This window comes from Diuraphis noxia, unplaced genomic scaffold, assembly GCF_037042655.1.
Source record: "Diuraphis noxia isolate RWA-SAM2 unplaced genomic scaffold, SU_Dnox_SAM2 contig0002, whole genome shotgun sequence".
NCBI lineage: Eukaryota > Metazoa > Arthropoda > Insecta > Hemiptera > Aphididae > Diuraphis > Diuraphis noxia.
Window position 1 is genome coordinate 53,665,505 of NW_028301712.1, and position 18,119 is coordinate 53,683,623.

At 28.9% G+C, this 18,119-nt stretch overlaps 1 protein-coding gene across 4 annotated transcripts; it reads left to right on the top strand.

Annotated features, from left to right (window-relative positions):
- The first annotated feature begins 537 nt into the window (after window positions 1–537).
- LOC107161817 (uncharacterized) lies at window positions 538–16,958 on the top strand. Of its 4 annotated transcripts, XM_089218868.1 has the most exons (8): window positions 730–922; window positions 5,707–5,809; window positions 5,870–5,983; window positions 6,051–6,249; window positions 7,770–8,088; window positions 11,670–12,115; window positions 12,910–13,582; window positions 14,764–16,958. In XM_089218868.1, the coding sequence occupies exons 4-8, from the start codon at window positions 6,063–6,065 to the stop codon at window positions 15,203–15,205; spliced, it is 2,067 nt and encodes a 688-aa protein (XP_089074994.1). In that variant the 5' UTR covers window positions 730–922; window positions 5,707–5,809; window positions 5,870–5,983; window positions 6,051–6,062; the 3' UTR covers window positions 15,206–16,958. The 4 variants fall into 4 exon arrangements, with proteins under 4 accessions (XP_089074993.1, XP_089074994.1, XP_089074992.1 ...); XM_089218867.1 differs by lacking the exon at window positions 730–922 and adding an exon at window positions 538–723 and having other exon boundaries at window positions 5,707–5,983; XM_089218866.1 differs by having other exon boundaries at window positions 5,707–5,983.
- The last annotated feature ends 1,161 nt before the right edge of the window (window positions 16,959–18,119 follow it).

Consider the following 18,119-nt stretch of genomic DNA (forward strand, 5'->3'; position numbering starts at 1 on the left):
ATGAATAATATTTTTTTTTGAAAATCATGCATTATACAAAAAATAAAAAAATTGTCTTTCGTATAAAATCTAAAAGTTTTGTGAGGATCTATCCCCCATGATATTTTCCTTGGGTATACCCATAGCCCATAGGGCATATATGCACCTTATTACGAGAGCGCTAATTTATTTTTCCGCCGGGGTGCAAAATGTCTAAATACGGCACTGAGCAGTGGTGGGAACGAACGCTTGCAACATGTAGAACTGTAAATATTCGTGCTTAATATTACATACTAAGATTATAGGCATTATAGCGCATGTTATATATTATTTTTATTTCCGTACGCATGTTTTGAAAATCACTCCGACTGGCATGTGTTATAAATGTTATAATAATACTATATTTTCGAGCGCGGTTTATTTTCATCATTGCTGTTGCACGATTTTGGTATCGTACGAATAATGATGATAAGCGTGATAATATAATGCTGCAGCTGTGTATAGTGATGGCGGTGCCGTGGTGTGGTGAAAATATTAATAATATGGCTCAATGCGCCAATACTGCGCAGACACGCCAGTCGTTAATTCCACAGTTCGGGGCTTATTCTATACTCTTATTTTATTTTAATCATGACCATATTATTTAACGGCGAAATTATTAAATACTCACGCATATTTTGTATAATAAATAATAATATATTAATGTAATATAGTATAAAAACATATTGTGGATATAGTTTATTGGTGCGTTATTGTACTGAAGTACATAATATATTTTTTTGTTTGATCTTTCTTTATTGATATAAGTTAACTAACATAACAATAAAATTAATTTTTAACTGTAAAATAATTGAAAAAAGTCAGTGTTAATGCGTGTGTAAACCTCTTAATTTATATTATTTATACTAACGGTATATTTATAATTTTTATACGAATACAACGAGTAAGTAATATCATATAAAAGCGCATATTTTATAGATAAAAACAAATACATTAAAATTATACATTAGCGCAATCATACAGAGGATCGCTTAGCTATAGTTTAATTTTAGTACCCCATACCAGGGGCAAGGGTGCCCCAGCTGACTAGTTCCAGGGTGTATTATTAATTATTTTATCGACTATAAAATATAGAATAGATGCTTTATATTTTCTGTATCATCTAAAATGGGTAATATTGTACTATATGCTACGAGTACCTACTATAATATATATATATATATATATATATATATATATATATATATATGTATGTGTAATCCATTATCATACATTTTAATTTAGAATAGTTGAAATTTGAAATTTTGAAACATACACCTGGCTACTTGATAAAATCGTTAATCTATAACCAAGAGCGCCCGTAGAAATATTAGACGTTGTGGGGAGGGATGAGTAGGGCCAAGTCAGAAATCTCTGTTAACACGACACATTCTTTTTTTACAAGTGATGAAGCGATTAATAATAATTAAAATAGCGAGGGCATGTCCCTTGATACACCTATGCCTTTAGGTATAAACTATAAATGTTACTATTATAGGTAATATGACAATTTGTACGTTCTGAATAATTCATTTAACTCTGTAGACTGTAGTTTGTTATGTTTAATATTAGAGTGAATTGACCTATTATAACAGTTAGAAGTAATAATATTATTAAGTGAATTTAATAGTTTTTTTTCAAATATTTTAATTTCAAAGCGAATTATGAGCATTTTAAAATGAATTATCTCGCTTTAAAATTAAAATAAACAAAACTTAAACTTTGAAATTTACTTGATAATATACATAAATAATGTACATTTTTCTGTTATGTGTTTATATAAGACGTATACAACGTATTCGGATGACATCCTCTTAATATAGTCATTAGTCATAAAGCTTCAGCCTATATATGATAATTATATCTATATTTCAAGACGTTTTTAGAAAATATCTACTGACGTGTTCATCACTCCTCTTCTCTTATAAATTGTCACTAGTAAAAAAAAAAGTCTTCCCTTAATTTAGTGACATATCCAGTCAATGGAGTACAAACGTTGAAGGGGGCTTGGGGATACCCCCTTCCTCGAAATGTTTAGGATGCATATATGATAAAACTACAATTTGGGGTGATATGTCAATTAAAAATATTAATACGAATAAAAATTAGTAGTCTATTAAAATTTACGATATGTTTTGTTATGTTCAGGTTCTGGTCATCCAAATGAAAAAAATTTAAAAATTTAAACCCACCCCCGAAATTCAAGTCTAAATACGCCACTGTATCCAGTTACTCCCTTTTAAAATCGAAGTGACGGAGCCCTGGGTATTTACTAAGAATATAATATAAGAAAAAGAATCTAAAAAAATAATTATTATTTAAATAATAAATATATATTATAGTTATTAGTTAAGTACTACTATTTATTCTCGTGGACACAAAAAATATCCTTAAAAAGGTCCTGCTATATTTATATTATTCATATTATAATAAGTATATGTATTAAATATTAAATAAGATATGGTTGATAATTCATTAGTATATAAATACGTATTATTCTTTATTCTATCGTAGTATAATAATTTTATATATTAATTTAAATTTTCTATTTTTAGGGTCGAAGATCAAGGTGTATTACTGTATTAGTGACTAATTCGTATAATTTATTTAATATGTCAATTATGACATAAATATTAAATGATACTTAATATAGTCAAATTATTATAATTATTCAGAATACTTTTTATTTTGCAATTGTTTTATCGTTTAAGGAAGTGAAATATAGGACTGGTTGATAAAATATGTTAACTGTGATTTTTCTGCGTTAGAAATATTATAAAAGTATACTAAATAAATAATGTGTACAAATAATAAAACAAATAAACTTGTATAATTAATTGAGATCACTATACATTTGTAACTTTATTATTATACGTATTAGGTATACATAATTTAATAGAAATAATATACTGTTCCAATTTTTTATTGATACCTGAATATATATATTATATACATAAAATTGTATCAATTTGATTCGTGTATATTTAATGTGAGTATATATTTTAAACTCACGTTAAAAATAAATTGAATTATTTATAACTTTTTAAGTTTTTAACTAAATGTCTAAATATTAACACGCAGATACACTTATTTGATGATTAAAATGTCTTAATTTTAATGCTGAGTGGAGTGAAGTACTTTTTGGTTTTACAAATTACAATGATATGGGTATAACCTTTTAGAGCAGTAAAAACTAAAAATCCTTCGATTTTAAACTTTGAATGTGCTTTTGGTAGAAAATTAAATCAAGTTATTTGTATTTAGAGTAAGAAAAAACAGAAATTTTTATAATAAACCAGTGATTGCCAAATCAGTAAAATATTTTAAAGCTAGACTTCCGTTAATGTGCTATAAACATCTTAATATCAATACATATTGAACGATTAATATATTATTTCATAAACATATATACGGTTATACGGAAATATACATACTATTACTTATTTGAATTATATATTACATAATAATACATTTTTATACATTTAAATATATATACTTTTATGTTTTGAAATATTTAATTAAAATTTGAGAATTGTTGAAATAATGATATAAATTCAATCAATAACGTATCCATAATTTATTTATTTATTCATTACGATTTTAAATAGCCAATTCTTGAAATATCACCATAATAAATATTAATAAGTCATATTATAACCATACCATCTGGTCTTTATCTCAGTATCTATACTGATATTCAATGAGCCAATGAAGCGCAGACAAGTATACATAACTCAAAGATCAAAATTTATTTGTATTATTTCGAGTACCTATATAGGCTATAATCATAAGTTCTAAACGTTGTCACCACTTGAATTTTTTCTTAGTTTAATATCTTGAGTTAGTTATTACTTATTATTAGTATTAATTTTGTTCAATGTTCATTAAGAAAAGATTAACAGGTTGTCAGACAATAATATTAATCAATAAAATTTATTGACTAGCAAATTTCTAAAAATCCAAAAATCACTTACTTACCCAGTTACTTTCAAATTGATTTTATTAAAAATTTGCCATTGGTATAATTATAACTTACATCTTTAACTTAAGCTAATATATCGTTGACATCATACATTTATGAGATTACATGTATTATGTGTATTAATTATTTTGAAATACCTAAACCGGCGGGGCTAAACTAAATAATGCTATAAATTATTAATATAACAAATTAGCACTATATATAAAAATTATTATTATTGTTTACACTATACAGTGGCGTGGTAAATACTTATAAATCATGATGCCCCACGGCCCAAATAATTTTCAGTAGGTAATGCTTGCAATGTGTATGATGTTTATATTGGAAATATATAGGTATACAGGATGTCTCAGAAAGATCTAACAAAAAAAAAAAAAATTATGCTAATTAAACGTACCTATCACAAAAATTATTAATTATATAATAAGTAAATAATTTAAGAAATATCTCTCATATTAGTAAATTATACAAAATCATATTTTTAAAAAAATTATTACGTTCCAAATTAATTTAACCAAAAAAATATTAAATTCTAAAAAATTCTAAAAAATAAATATTTGACTCAGATAAATCTTTCTACCATAAAAATTGTTGTTATAATCAGATTCAAAAATCGGCTATTTTGAATTTATCCAAAAAACTGTTTATCAATTTTTAAGTTTTTTATTGTCAGTATTAAAAAATAAAAAATATATACTAAAAATATATCGCAAGTGTCTATGAATTGTTTTTTTTTAAATATTGAATACAATAAAAGTTATTCCATATTATGTCAGATCAGCGTGAGACACCCTGTATTGCATTATTGTACACTGTACAGTCCATCCTACCACTATATAGATATAAATATTATGTTGAAGATACACGCCATGACCACAGCTATTGTAGATACTATAGATAGGTATTTACTTATAATCGTTACTGCCACCTACCCTTGGCCAAGCCAACGCCCTGCTAGTTACAACGGTTGCAACACCAACTGTAAACTAGTATAATTATAGTCTAGTATAGAGGTATTTAAACTTTTTCATCTCGCGGCCCTTATAGTTTCCATATCCTTTTTATTGAAAAATGATAATAAATATTATTTATTCATGCCTCATGGCATACATCAGTTTTGGTTTCCGATGCTTTGACACGGATCCCTTCATCAAAACTTGTGACACCACTATAGGAACCGGGACACAGAGTTTGAATACCTTTGGTCTATATAGTCTATTAATCCCGTAAACATTTATTTTTATGGGTGGTCATCGTTTCCGCCAAATCTATTTCTACTTATATTATTGACATGGAGTTTAAGAACCCTTAGTCTATCTGTATAGTGCTAGCTATCGAACATCAAATGTATGTCGGGATTCGGGATAAATCATTTGATATTGAAAAAATAATTAATTTTACGCACATTATAAATTAATATAAATCGATCTAATTTATATCATGTGTCTGTGTTATCAAGATCAGAATCATTTCATGCATATTTTTATCACACATTAATCCATTTTTTAAATTTTTAATTTCCAATGGTCAAAACAACATATACATTTTAATAATTAAACTTTAAAAAATGTATGCAAAAATTATTCAAGTAATAAATAATTTATATAATTGTAAGAAATATTTGACTATATATTTATTATAAATACATGAATTTAATTAAAATCAATTTAATTTAATTTAAATTAAAATTTTTGAAATTTAATCAGACAATCAAGTCAAACAATTTTTTGGGGATCAGTGAGAACCGTTTCCAGTGGTGGATCCAGAACATTTCCAAATGGTTCTCAAATTATAATTTAATACAAACAGGTAGAAACTAGAAATAGATTTGGTGGAAACAAAAATCGGACCTTATTCGCGGTTTGGCAGAAACGATAATTGACGAAAACGAAAATTAAAATTGTTGGCTTAAACGACTGACTCCCATTCTGATGTCCAGCATCCAAAATCCCACACGCCAAACCAGTTGTATACCACTGATAAGTAAATACTTTTTGAAATTTGATCACATTAATTAATGATCTTTAATTTGTTTATATTGTTTTTGCAGAAAACTTAAATTATGACTGAAAACAAAAATGTCAAGAAGTGTATAAATGATACGAACAAAATCATTCTGTACGTGATTTTTATGACAACTTTGTTCCTGTTATATTGTAGTGATGAAAATTATGAAATTGAAAAATCGATAGATGACCATTCTGCTGAGTATCATTCATATTACAGCCAAGTTATAACATCTGAAAATAGTAATATACATTCTGTGATCACATAACTAGATATTTTTAGATTCTGAACGAAGTGATGAATGTATTGATTTTACAATGATGTGTGTTTTTTTTTTTTTTTTTTTGTGTCTGTGTACAGCATAACTAGTCGAAATAATGCTTCGATTTCAAACTTTGGGGTTGGTTTCCGATGTAAAATTGAAGATCCTTGGTGCAATATAGAGGTCAAAAGTAAACATTTTCCAACAGTTTTCAAAAAAATCGAGAAAAACAAAAAAAAAATGACAGAAAAACGGGAATTTTTACGCAAAATCAGTTTTCGACCAAATCGATTTTTTTATATGGTTGTAATTCAAAAAATAATCACTTTTTAAATACTTGAAATTTTCACCAAATGTTTATGTTAGTGTTCTCTATATACAGTTTAATTTTCAAAAATTTTTGACTTTTTTCGAGTTAGTTATAGACCACTGAAATTTACACTTTTTTTGAGAATTTTTTTTTGAAGTGTCGGTAAAATTTTTTTGGCCCTATCAAAATACTTGAAAATTTAATACAAAGTTCCTCATAAGTTATTCTTAAAGTTTATAACTAAAGATTAAGAATTCATCACTAAATTTTCCATAAGTTTTACTTCAAGTAGCTATAGAGAAAACTCGAAGCGTCATTATAGGAAAAATTTTAATTGCGTTTGAATTTTAAATTTTTACGAAATAGCGTAACGATAACGATTTATCCTGAAACGATTTTAAATATTTGTTATTATTCAAAAAGTATGAGTCCTAGATACTTGAAAATTTTACCAGTTATTAAGATTGGCATTTTCTTTACATGATTCTTACCGGTTCTTTTGGTTATAGCAGTAATAAATAAAAATAAGTATTAACTTATAGGACTATATATGCGTATATGCCACCAGTCCCTAAAGTATTCAAATTTTCGTACTACACACATAGTTCCAAATCAGTCAAAACTAAATTATACATAGTACGTATCAAAATAATAATATGTATTTACAAAAAAATTTTTTTATATAAAACTCATTTTAAGGCTTCTAACACATTTTTACAATAGCAGGTGAAAAATAAAATAAAAATATAGTCACAATTTTTTTTTACAAGCGTTCAAAGTTTGAATTTTGACAACATAAGTAAAAATCACGAAAATTCACAAATTATTTTAAACTAGAAATTCATAAAAATTTTTCTTTTTAAATCTAAGATTTGAAAATGTTTAATAATCTATAATATATCCTAGACAGACAAACTGTCTTCGTTCAGAATCGTTTTTCGTATACAATGATATAATAATATCATTGGATTCAAATTTAATTCCATCCATTACAGTAACCCACTTGTAACCTAGCTACTATACAGCTGAGCGACATCCACGACTTACCCGCTTTTTATAAATAGAATACATAAATAATATATATATATATATTTTTAAATTATCATTGATATTTTAGGCATTTAGTAAAAAAAAATTTATATCGATTACTACTTAATATTTTGATAATTTAATGTATGTTATTTTTATAGACACAAAAATACCTCAACAAATTGATAATAACGTGAAAGAAGGGTATGTTGTATGGAATGAAAATTGTCGAATACCCAACATAAGTGCTTACGACAAGACAATTAAAAATTTAATTAAAAAAAGCAATTCTCCAAAGTGCTTTTCAACATTGCCGTTAACTAGCGTAATCCTTGATACAGACAAATGGTTTTACACTTTTAAAATTAACCATGGACTTAACTCACAAATTTCAAAATCAATTGTTAATTGTTGTTATTCGTCAATCGTTAGAAATGAGCTGAAATTCAAAAATAATCCAAAAGACGACGATCGTTATAAGTAAGCATCTATACACAAGTATTAGTATACCCACGAATTATATTTTTAAATCACAACAAAATAACTAAAATTGTTATTTTTCATTAAAATACCTAGATTGATATTTAATTTTGATCTTAAAAATCTGTGAAACAAAACCGTTTTATACATTTTTTGGTTGCAGAACAAACTACTTATGAAAAATCTTGTGTATATTTTCAATTCTAATTGACGGACATTTTATATATTTTTAACTACAAACAAATTTTCGTGATTTTGATAATTTTATCGATATGTACTTTAAATGTTAATAAAAAAAATCGTTCCAACGTATCTTTAATAATTCTGAACCATTATTGTAACAACTATATGAATAAGAACCTTGAAGGGAATGTGAAAATTATCTTATAAAAAAAGATTCCAAATGTCCTGTGAACAACCAAAACGGCAACATTTTTTGAAAATTATGTAGGTAACTTATAATTATACAAATAATTTATTTTGAAAAACATTAGGTGTACATTAAATTGAAATTATTGACTTATTGAATTTAATTAACTTGTAAGGACTTTACGATGTGTATTTAATCGTTGTTTAAAATTACGAAACGTAATCATAAGTTGTTATATAGTTTGTTACTAGATATTAGATTCATTGCCGAATGAGTCATACATATTGTGTCATTGTAATACATTGGAAAATTACAACTAGGTATTACAATTTGCGTACTGGCCAGTAAAATGTATTTTAAACAAAACAAAACATAATGAGAAACAAGAATAAATAGTTAATGCATTCATCATATATTTATAAACATAATATATGTTTTCAGTAGATATTTACATACTACATGATTGCATAAAAAAAAATCAAGTGATGACGTTGCATTAATGCAATAATATTAAAATTCAAGACCGTATTATTTTAAATAAAAGTAATTTTGTAATGACTAATTCTAAACTACAAAATGTCTGAATTTTATGCTTTTACATATTATTTTTGTATGATACAGCTCAGTGGAAGTACTTGGAAAAGATTTATTTGATATACGTATACAATGCAAAGAAAAGTGCTTATTTATGATAAATAAAGCGTATTTTAACAATATTATGTAGGAAAGCATTTTTTGATTTTGAGAAATCAGCATTAAAAAAAAAAAATTATTCAATTCAGTCTGTACTTATAATGCCCGGCATCGATAAATTATTAAAAATATTGTTAAATATTTATTAAAACAAAAGTGATCTTATTTGTCAGATCATACTGGTACCCCTTGTATATATAAGAATATATTAACAATTATTGGATGTTAGAAAAAAAGATAATTTTTCATCTTATTGACAATTAATATAATTACAACACATGTTTTTTAGGCAATACAATTTTGAGATACCGCTATTTAATTACCTGCATATTGTTACAAAATAATTTTAACAAAATTAGTAGGTAAAATAATTGTTTTATAATTTACTAAATTTTAAGAAATTAAACTTATTAATTTTTACTAATTACGTCTTCCTGTAATATATTGCACATGAATAACATGAATAGTTATTTGTTAATGTTTAGCCATTCAGGAATCATAATAATTATTTTCACAAATAAAAGTTATGTAATGTATGCAGTAATATTGATGATAATGATTATTTGTTTATTATCAATTCTAAATATTATACTATACACTATTTACACTATACTATTTCAGTATATCAACTATTATAATAATTATATATCAATACCTACTTATAGTTATTTTAGATTCTGAGCGGAGCGATGAATGTATTGATTTTACCATGATGTGTGTGTGTGAGTGTTTTTTTTTTTATGTCTGTCATCACGTTTTGGGGCAGTAAAACTAGTAAAAGTGCTTCGATTTTTGACTTCAGTACCTCGTTCGATCAGAAAGTGAATCTAGTTGGTACTTTGGGGGGTCAAAAGTAAAAAATTCTTAATACTTTTCTAAATAATTGAGAAAAACAAACTAAAATTTAAAGGAAAAACAGGAATTTTTACGCACACTCATTTTTGGACAAAATCGATTTTGGTTTTTGATGTACCTTTTAAACAAACGACCATAAATACATGAAATTTTCACCGAATATTTATTATATTCTATCCACCATGACATTTTCAAAAAATGTCGACTTAAGTTGAACTATTCATAGGCATCTGAAATTTTCGAACATTATTAGTTTTTTTAAAATTAAATGGCAGAAAAGCTTGAAAATTTAATACAAGGCTCTTAACATATTGTTACAATATCAGTTGTAAAATAAAAGAAATTCATCGTCACAATTTTTTTTTATAAGCATTCAAAGTTTGAATTTTGACACAATACGTAAAAATCACGAAAATTCACAAATTATTTTAAGTTAGATATTCATAAAAAATATTCTTTTTAAATCTAAGATTTGAAAATTTAATACAAGGCGTCTAACATATTTTTCAATAGCAGTTAAAAAATAAAATAAATACATAGTCACAATTTTTTTTATAAGCATTCTAAGTTTGAATTTTGACAACATATTATGTAAAAATCACGAAAATTCGTAAATTATTTTATGCTAGAAATTCATAAAAAAAATTCCTTTATTATCTAAGATTTGAAAATTTAATACAAGGCTCCTATCATATTTTTACAATAGCAGTTGAAAAATAAAAGAAATGCATAGTCACAATTTTTTTTATAAGCATTTAAAGTTCAAATTTTGAATAAATACGTAAAAATTACGGCATTGTTCAAATTATCTTAGATAGAAATTCATAAAAGTTTTTCTTTTTAAATCTAAGATTTTAAAATGTTTAATAATCTATAATATATCCTAGACAGATAAACTGTCTTCGCTCCGAATCGTTTTTCGTATACAATGATATAATATCATTGGATTCAAATTTAATTCCATCCGTTACAGTAACCCACTTGTAACCTACTGTACAGCAGAGTGACATCCACGGCTTACCCACTTTTTTTTTACTACTTAAAACAATGAAATAAAATATTTTCAAACACATAATACTTTTTATATACCTAGGTACCTATAATGAGTGTCTTATGTTAAAAGAATCGTACAATATAATATATTAATATGTGTAGGTATATATGAAACAACAAAAAGATCAATCTTGTATTAGTTACCTACATAATACACTAGAACAATAACATTATCTGTGTTCTTGACTTCTGGTCGGATTTCTTCAGTGTATTAGTTTTAATACAAGTTTTAGGCAGGTGCCAGGTACAACTGTACCTACAAGTGTTTTTAAATTGTTATATTGTATCTACTGTAGTTAAAATATAAAATAGCTTTACAACTTAAATATAAAAATTAAACCAATAATAGCACAAATAATAGGTAAACCATAGAACTGAGTTTAAATTTGACGAGGTGGTTAAGTTTATTCCTATAATCCAACAACAACAAAACTATATTACCCAATATAAATACAATTAGGGAAACATAAATTAAGTATATTATATTATGTGTGCGTACTGCTTATAAAACTAAGACAACGAATGCGTCTGTAATAATGTCCTTGTCCTATTAGGTTTTAACTTTTAAGTTAACCTTTTATTTTTAGTAACTTTTGATTATATATTTTAGAGTTGAGCCAAAATGTAATCCCATCAATGATTCAGAAATAATTCCCAAGTCAGTGGAATACATGATGGTAACATGTGAATTGAGACCAAATGGTGATAAATTAAAATCGACAGTTTATAAAGATATTCATGCAATGGTGATCGATAAAGGTCAAAGACGATTCCGCAATTCAGATATCCCAGACAAGCCCAGCGTGCTAATAATATCCATTGACTCATTGTCACGCTTAAATCTTATACGATCAATGCCTATAACATATCGTTTGTTGGAAACGCATGGATTTATGTCACTTGAGGGGTATAATAAAGTCGCCGACAATACATTTCCCAACGTAGTACCAATTTTAACCGGCATGTTTGTAAATCAAATGACTAAACGGTGTTGGAAGAGTCCCAAAGACGAGATGGATGGATGTCCATTTTTGTGGAAAGATTTCAAAGAACGAGGTAATATAAGTAGTTATAGAACTATAATTTATACTATAACATATATACTAATATTACTACCAACTTAATACATGCGCATATGATTAAAATGGTATACCTATCTACGTCTGTTATGATTGTATTTAACTTTTAAGTGACTTAACCAATTAAGGTAGATGTTATAAAACATTCAATAGATTCCTTGAGACTCAGGTATTTTTGGATTTTTTTTAATCCCAATATTATGCCGTTATATACTATATAGAGTGGCTTACACATATTTTGAAATACGAAAACTGAAAATGTTTTTGTTTATATTTTTATAAGGTTAATATTGGTAATATTGCAATAGACATTAAAGTAATAAGCGTACTGTATTTCAGATTTTTGTTGAAATTGAAGCTTGACTGTTGGAGTAGATTTACTATAGACTTGATTTTTCTATTCTATACCCACGCATTTCATAATGCAATTTTATTCGACAATAATTTCAATCATATAGTCAGGATATCTAGTTTGTTCAAACACTCCATTTTATCGATCATAATGAGTAGGGGGGGGGGCGAAGTTATTCGTGTATTCAATTGCCATAAATATAAGACTATCTGAAAAATTTGGGAGCTTTATAATACCCCTAGTTTTTCATTAAATTGTGCATTTGCTCATAAAAGTGGCTTATGTTTATCTATTTCTAAACCGCAGTACAACGAGGTTGTATAATAAGGCTCATAAAATAAATTTTGATATCATATAATATATTTCATGAATATATTTATAACACTTAATATTTAACCGCCACGCACATGTCACTGCAGGTTACGTTACGGCTTACGTGGAGGACGAACCCAGCATGGGCACTTACAACTTCGGCAAATACGGATTCCGGAACGCACCGACCGACTACTACTCGCGGCCGTACATGCTAGCGGCCGAGCGTTACTTGCCGGTAATCAAGTATGACGGCATGAATTTCTGCCTTGGTCCGCGGTCCACGCCTGACCGGATATACAGTTACGCCGAGGACTTCATCCGGTTGCACAGGCACCACGGATATTTTGCCGTGTTCTGGATGAACACGTTCAGCCACAACGACGTGAACACACCGTCGGCGATGGACCAGCGGACGGCCGGCGCGTTATCCAAGTTGCTGAACGGCCGGTTGCTGGACAACGCTGTCACTGTAGTGCTCAGCGACCACGGGCTCAGGTTCGGGGCGATACGCCAGACACATGTCGGCTGGCTTGAGGACCGAATGCCCGCGTTCTACGCCCGCCTGCCGCCCGGATACGTGGCCGCGCGACCCGACCACCACGCAGCTCTGGCAGCCAACAAACACCGACTAACGTCGCCATTCGATCTGCACCTGACGCTCAAACAATTGCTGTTTCAGCAGCACGGCGACGATAACAACAACAGCAGTCTTTCCGCCACTGTGGCCGACGGGTGTCCAACTTGCCATAGCCTGTTCCAACTAGCCGATTCCAACAGGTTATTGTTTACTTATATATTAGTATATAATATAGAACCGAAGGGGGAATACTAATTAATATCCTACTCTAAAACTATCCTACATAGCTGGCTGGATAACTTGAAGCTCGTCAAATAACGTATATATATATAATGATATAGTACCATATAGGTAAAGTTATTAAACTAATAAGCAGGGCTCGGAAGTTCTAGCAAATGCACATTTTTATTGGTTGGTCTTAGGACATTCAGAGTAAGATACAAAATTGTTTCAAACTTCTCTAATGTCATATACGAAATTTTATTTTGCTAATTTTTGCATATTTGTGATTTTTAGTGCTTAACTTTTATTTTACAAGCATATATTTTATGTAAAAAGAAAATAAACTAAATTGTATAGAATAATGAATATGCTATAACGAAAACAAACAGTACATTTTACTATTTTAGTTACTATTGCCGATCGCACAGGTTATTCCGTTCGTTTCCAATAATTTAGTTATTTTTAAAATTTTATCAAATTTAATGTAGCAGGTACTGCAATTATCGAATTCGTTCGAAGGTTAGATAGAAAATGTTCACAACAGAAAATGTTCCAGAGCCGGAAAAGTGCCTACTTCTCAAATATTTACTATATCATATTTTATATAAAACTTGTATAATTTAAAAAAGTCTAAAAATTAGTTTATAAAAAAATTTTAAATAAAAAATATTTGTTAAAGAAATTTTAATTTTCATATTTTCCAATTTTAAGTGCATATAAAGTGCTAAAAAATTACTATATTAGTGCTATAACTTCCGAGCCCTGCTAATAAGTAATAATCCAATATAGCGACCCTGGCAACTGAATATTTAGTTAATTTGTTATAATTATTATAAAAAAATGCGAGTCCACAATATTAATATTTTGTTAGGTTGTTAATTCCGTGTAAGTAAAAAACACGAGCTTGCAAGTTGCAACTATTGATATTTACTCGGTATGGATGACATGATACTATGATACTAAACATGTTAATATATTATATTAGGTTATCTATGGAATATATTCGAAATATATATACTCATCGCCTGCAGGTGCATTAGATAGATACTCCAACTGCATTAACTGGTATTCTCAGAGAGACTACATCATAGTTATATTATTTTCTGTAGTAGTACCTACCTATATAATACTGTCAAATTGTTCTATTCTTACCAAATAGGTCGTGCGAACAAGCGGGCATCGCGCCGCATTGGTGCACGTGCAACGAGTACGATGAATTAGACCAGCATAGCAAGACAGCAGTGGACGGTGGCAAGTACGTGGTGCGGCAGTTGAACGCTTTACTAGCCAAGTACCGATCAGCGGTTCATCAGGGGTACGTCTGTTCTTACTTGTCGCTGAGAAAAACCGTATCGGCCCGGAGCAGGGTGGACCGGGTAAGTGGTCGCCGCGAATACTTATTGGTTGTGGAAACGCTACCGGGCCGGAGCATGTTTGAGGTGACCGTCGGCCAGGAAGACAGTAGCAACGGTTCGTTCGGCATGCTCGGCGACATAAGTCGCATTAACATGTACGGGTTCCAGAGCTTTTGCACGGACGACTGGAGATTAAAAAAACATTGTTATTGCGTGAAAAAAAATCGAAAGCCTGCTGGCAGTTAGTGATGACAGTAAATATTCTGCTTCGGTTTGACGAATGGATATAAATTATTCTTGGGAGGCGACCCTTAAAGTCCTCGTTCCGTGACATGACAATATTCTAGATTCCAACTTCTAATCCTATTTTTTAAACTATAAAATATTATAATCATTCACTGTTAGATAACATAACACATAACTTCACAAAGTTTCAAAATATGAATACTTACACAATAATATAATACGTATGGTCTGAAATTTACTATAGATGATATAGGGTGCTGTAACACTACATTGGATTTCAAGAGAAATTAATATATCTTCTTGTACAGCCATAAAATTTGACACTATCTATAATGTCCACTTATTGTTTCTCGAAGATTCAAACTCAAACAGGTGCCTAATTACGACATTTTTCAATTAGTATGCAACTTATTTAGTTGTCTTACAACAACTCGCTGTGGTTTAATAAAAATACGAGTTAATTAGGAACCCTATACCCAACCTATAACCTATTTTTTCGTATTTATTTTATGCTATATATAATGGCATGTTCAAGTTTACACTTTGCCTGCCTCTCATGTAATATTATTTATTGAGTAATACAGTAAAAACTTGTATTGCTCCAAAGGCAGCCTAAAACCACTTTCATTTTTAAGTTAGTATATTATATGTCCCGATTCAGAGCTTTCAGTTTGGCATAATGCAATTGGCTTAGCTACAATAGCCAATAGGAATTTGATGCGACAACCGCCGATGTTCTACCTTTACATAAATTAATTTGTTGGTCGTCTTGATTACTTGATTACTGTCTCTTCTGAGCCATGAATATAATATATAGTTGCTCTTCAATATGAATGTGTGATTTAACGACAAGTATTCAAATATCGACCAAAACAGAATGTCTGGTCCTTCGTGTCCACACCGCCTTCGTCGTGTGGTTCCATAACTCTTGCCATTTGCTCAGTGTCGCCTCGCTATCCTGTCTCCTGATCACTGTACCATTGTGACTTCTCGCTATTGTGTTCCTCGATTGTGTGGCGCTCTTCAGTCGAATGGTACGCTAGAGAGACCTTCTAACCAGAACCTGGCCAGCCACATTAGACACTGTTCTATAGCACCTTGCAACCGTAATAGCAGCACTTCTTTGAGCTTGACTGAGCGCGGTTCTATTCCGGGCTGTCTTGGCTGCCGTCAACGCTCAGACCGGGAATTTTTTATTTTTTATTATTAAATCAAAGTGTTTCTGACATACAAGGTCATCTAACTTATTGATATAATAAAGAATTTTTAACATCATTAAGTTGTTAAGCGTAAATCAGACCGGGGAAGTGTACAGCAATTTACTGTGTGCCACCGATATAAAGCAGTCACCTTCTCCTTGCTGACGGCCCAAGGCCTCTGGATCTTGGGCAACAACCTCCCAAGAGCAAACACCGTCCGCCTGACTGTTATCGTGACACAAGGACCAAAGTTAATTCTAGTCTCCAACTATGGAATCCTAAATACCTCATCGAGAAATTCACCGGGATGAAGCCCATCTAGGGTGAAGATTGATCAAGACAACCGCATTCAGACAATAAATAATTAGTTCAACAAAAGCGTGTATCCCGGGTAAGCGGGTTTTCCCATAAGGTATACTACATAATATGTATACGTCGTATACCTCAAGATTTTTTTTTTCAATATTATGGATATAAGTAGGTACTGCGTATTATAACATTATTATACAATATTTGTAAAGATTGACGAAATATACGTAATATATTAAAGAGAATATTTAATGTATGTATAAAAAATTTGGTTTAAAATTGTTTCCATATTATTGACGCGCTCTTTACCGGCTTTACTCCTATGAACCATAAGAAAATTGTTTTTATTGTATCACATGTTTATATTTGATGATATATTATACTCTCAAAAAAAATAATGGGAACACCTCAGCGTGTATCTACCGATATTATGTTATTATAATTTATACTATTAAACTATTATTATACATTTATAAAATAATAATGTTTACTGTACAATTATACTGTTTTTTGACAGTGAGACAAGAAAGTTATCATAAAGCATAATAAATAACATTTTGTACCTACATTTTTAATTGGTTAGTACTAGCCAGTAGCCACAAGCCACAAGGTAATAATTAATAATAAATATAGAAATGCCATACTTAATCCATTAACTGTATTTTTAATCAGATAAGCAAAAAAAGTTAAATTTTGTGGTGACTTTGTTATATTTAGTAAATAAGTAGGTGAACTTAAATGTGTTGAAATACAAGAAATTAATATTCAATAAAAATCAAGAATAAAGTCTACTTAAGTCACTAAAGTCACCTATATGTTACCAACAAATTTAAGAATAATTTAATCAAACATTAAATGTAAGACTAAATATTTAAACATATTATTCAACTAATAATATTTGTTAAATATTATTATATGCTTTGAATTTTAATATCTATAAAAACTGGAATATTACTTAGAACCATAATATATCAGTCTAAACATATTGGTATCTTAATCTGTGGTATTTATTATTAATACGTATTATTTTAATTAGAATGATTGTATCCGCTTAAGAGCTTGTCATAAACTCATAAGTAACAACTAACAATCTAAATCAAGATCTCATACATTTTTTTAAAGCCGAGTGGTACCAATTGTGGGTCAAAACTCAAAAGGATCAATTTCTTTCATAGTTACATCAACTTTTGATTTTTCCCAAAGAGGTTGTGGTGGTATTTTCAATGTATATTAAAGACTAGTGTTTATCTTTATTGTTTGGTGGATGTATTGACAAGTATTTAAATATGAAATTGCATCACTTCCTGATACTTTTTTTTTTGAAATTCGAAATCATCTTAAAAATGTTACATTGATTTAAAAATATCTTTAAATGGATTTATACTTTATAGGAATTCAATTGTTAT

Coding starts and splice junctions, on each gene's coding strand:
- LOC107161817 (XM_089218867.1), top strand. CDS start 6,063: ATGACTGAAAACAAAAATGTCAAGAAGTGTATAAATGATACGAACAAA. Junction 12,116..12,909: donor GAAAGATTTCAAAGAACGAG/GTAATATAAGTA, acceptor ATGTCACTGCAG/GTTACGTTACGGCTTACGTG. Junction 13,583..14,763: donor CAACTAGCCGATTCCAACAG/GTTATTGTTTAC, acceptor CTTACCAAATAG/GTCGTGCGAACAAGCGGGCA.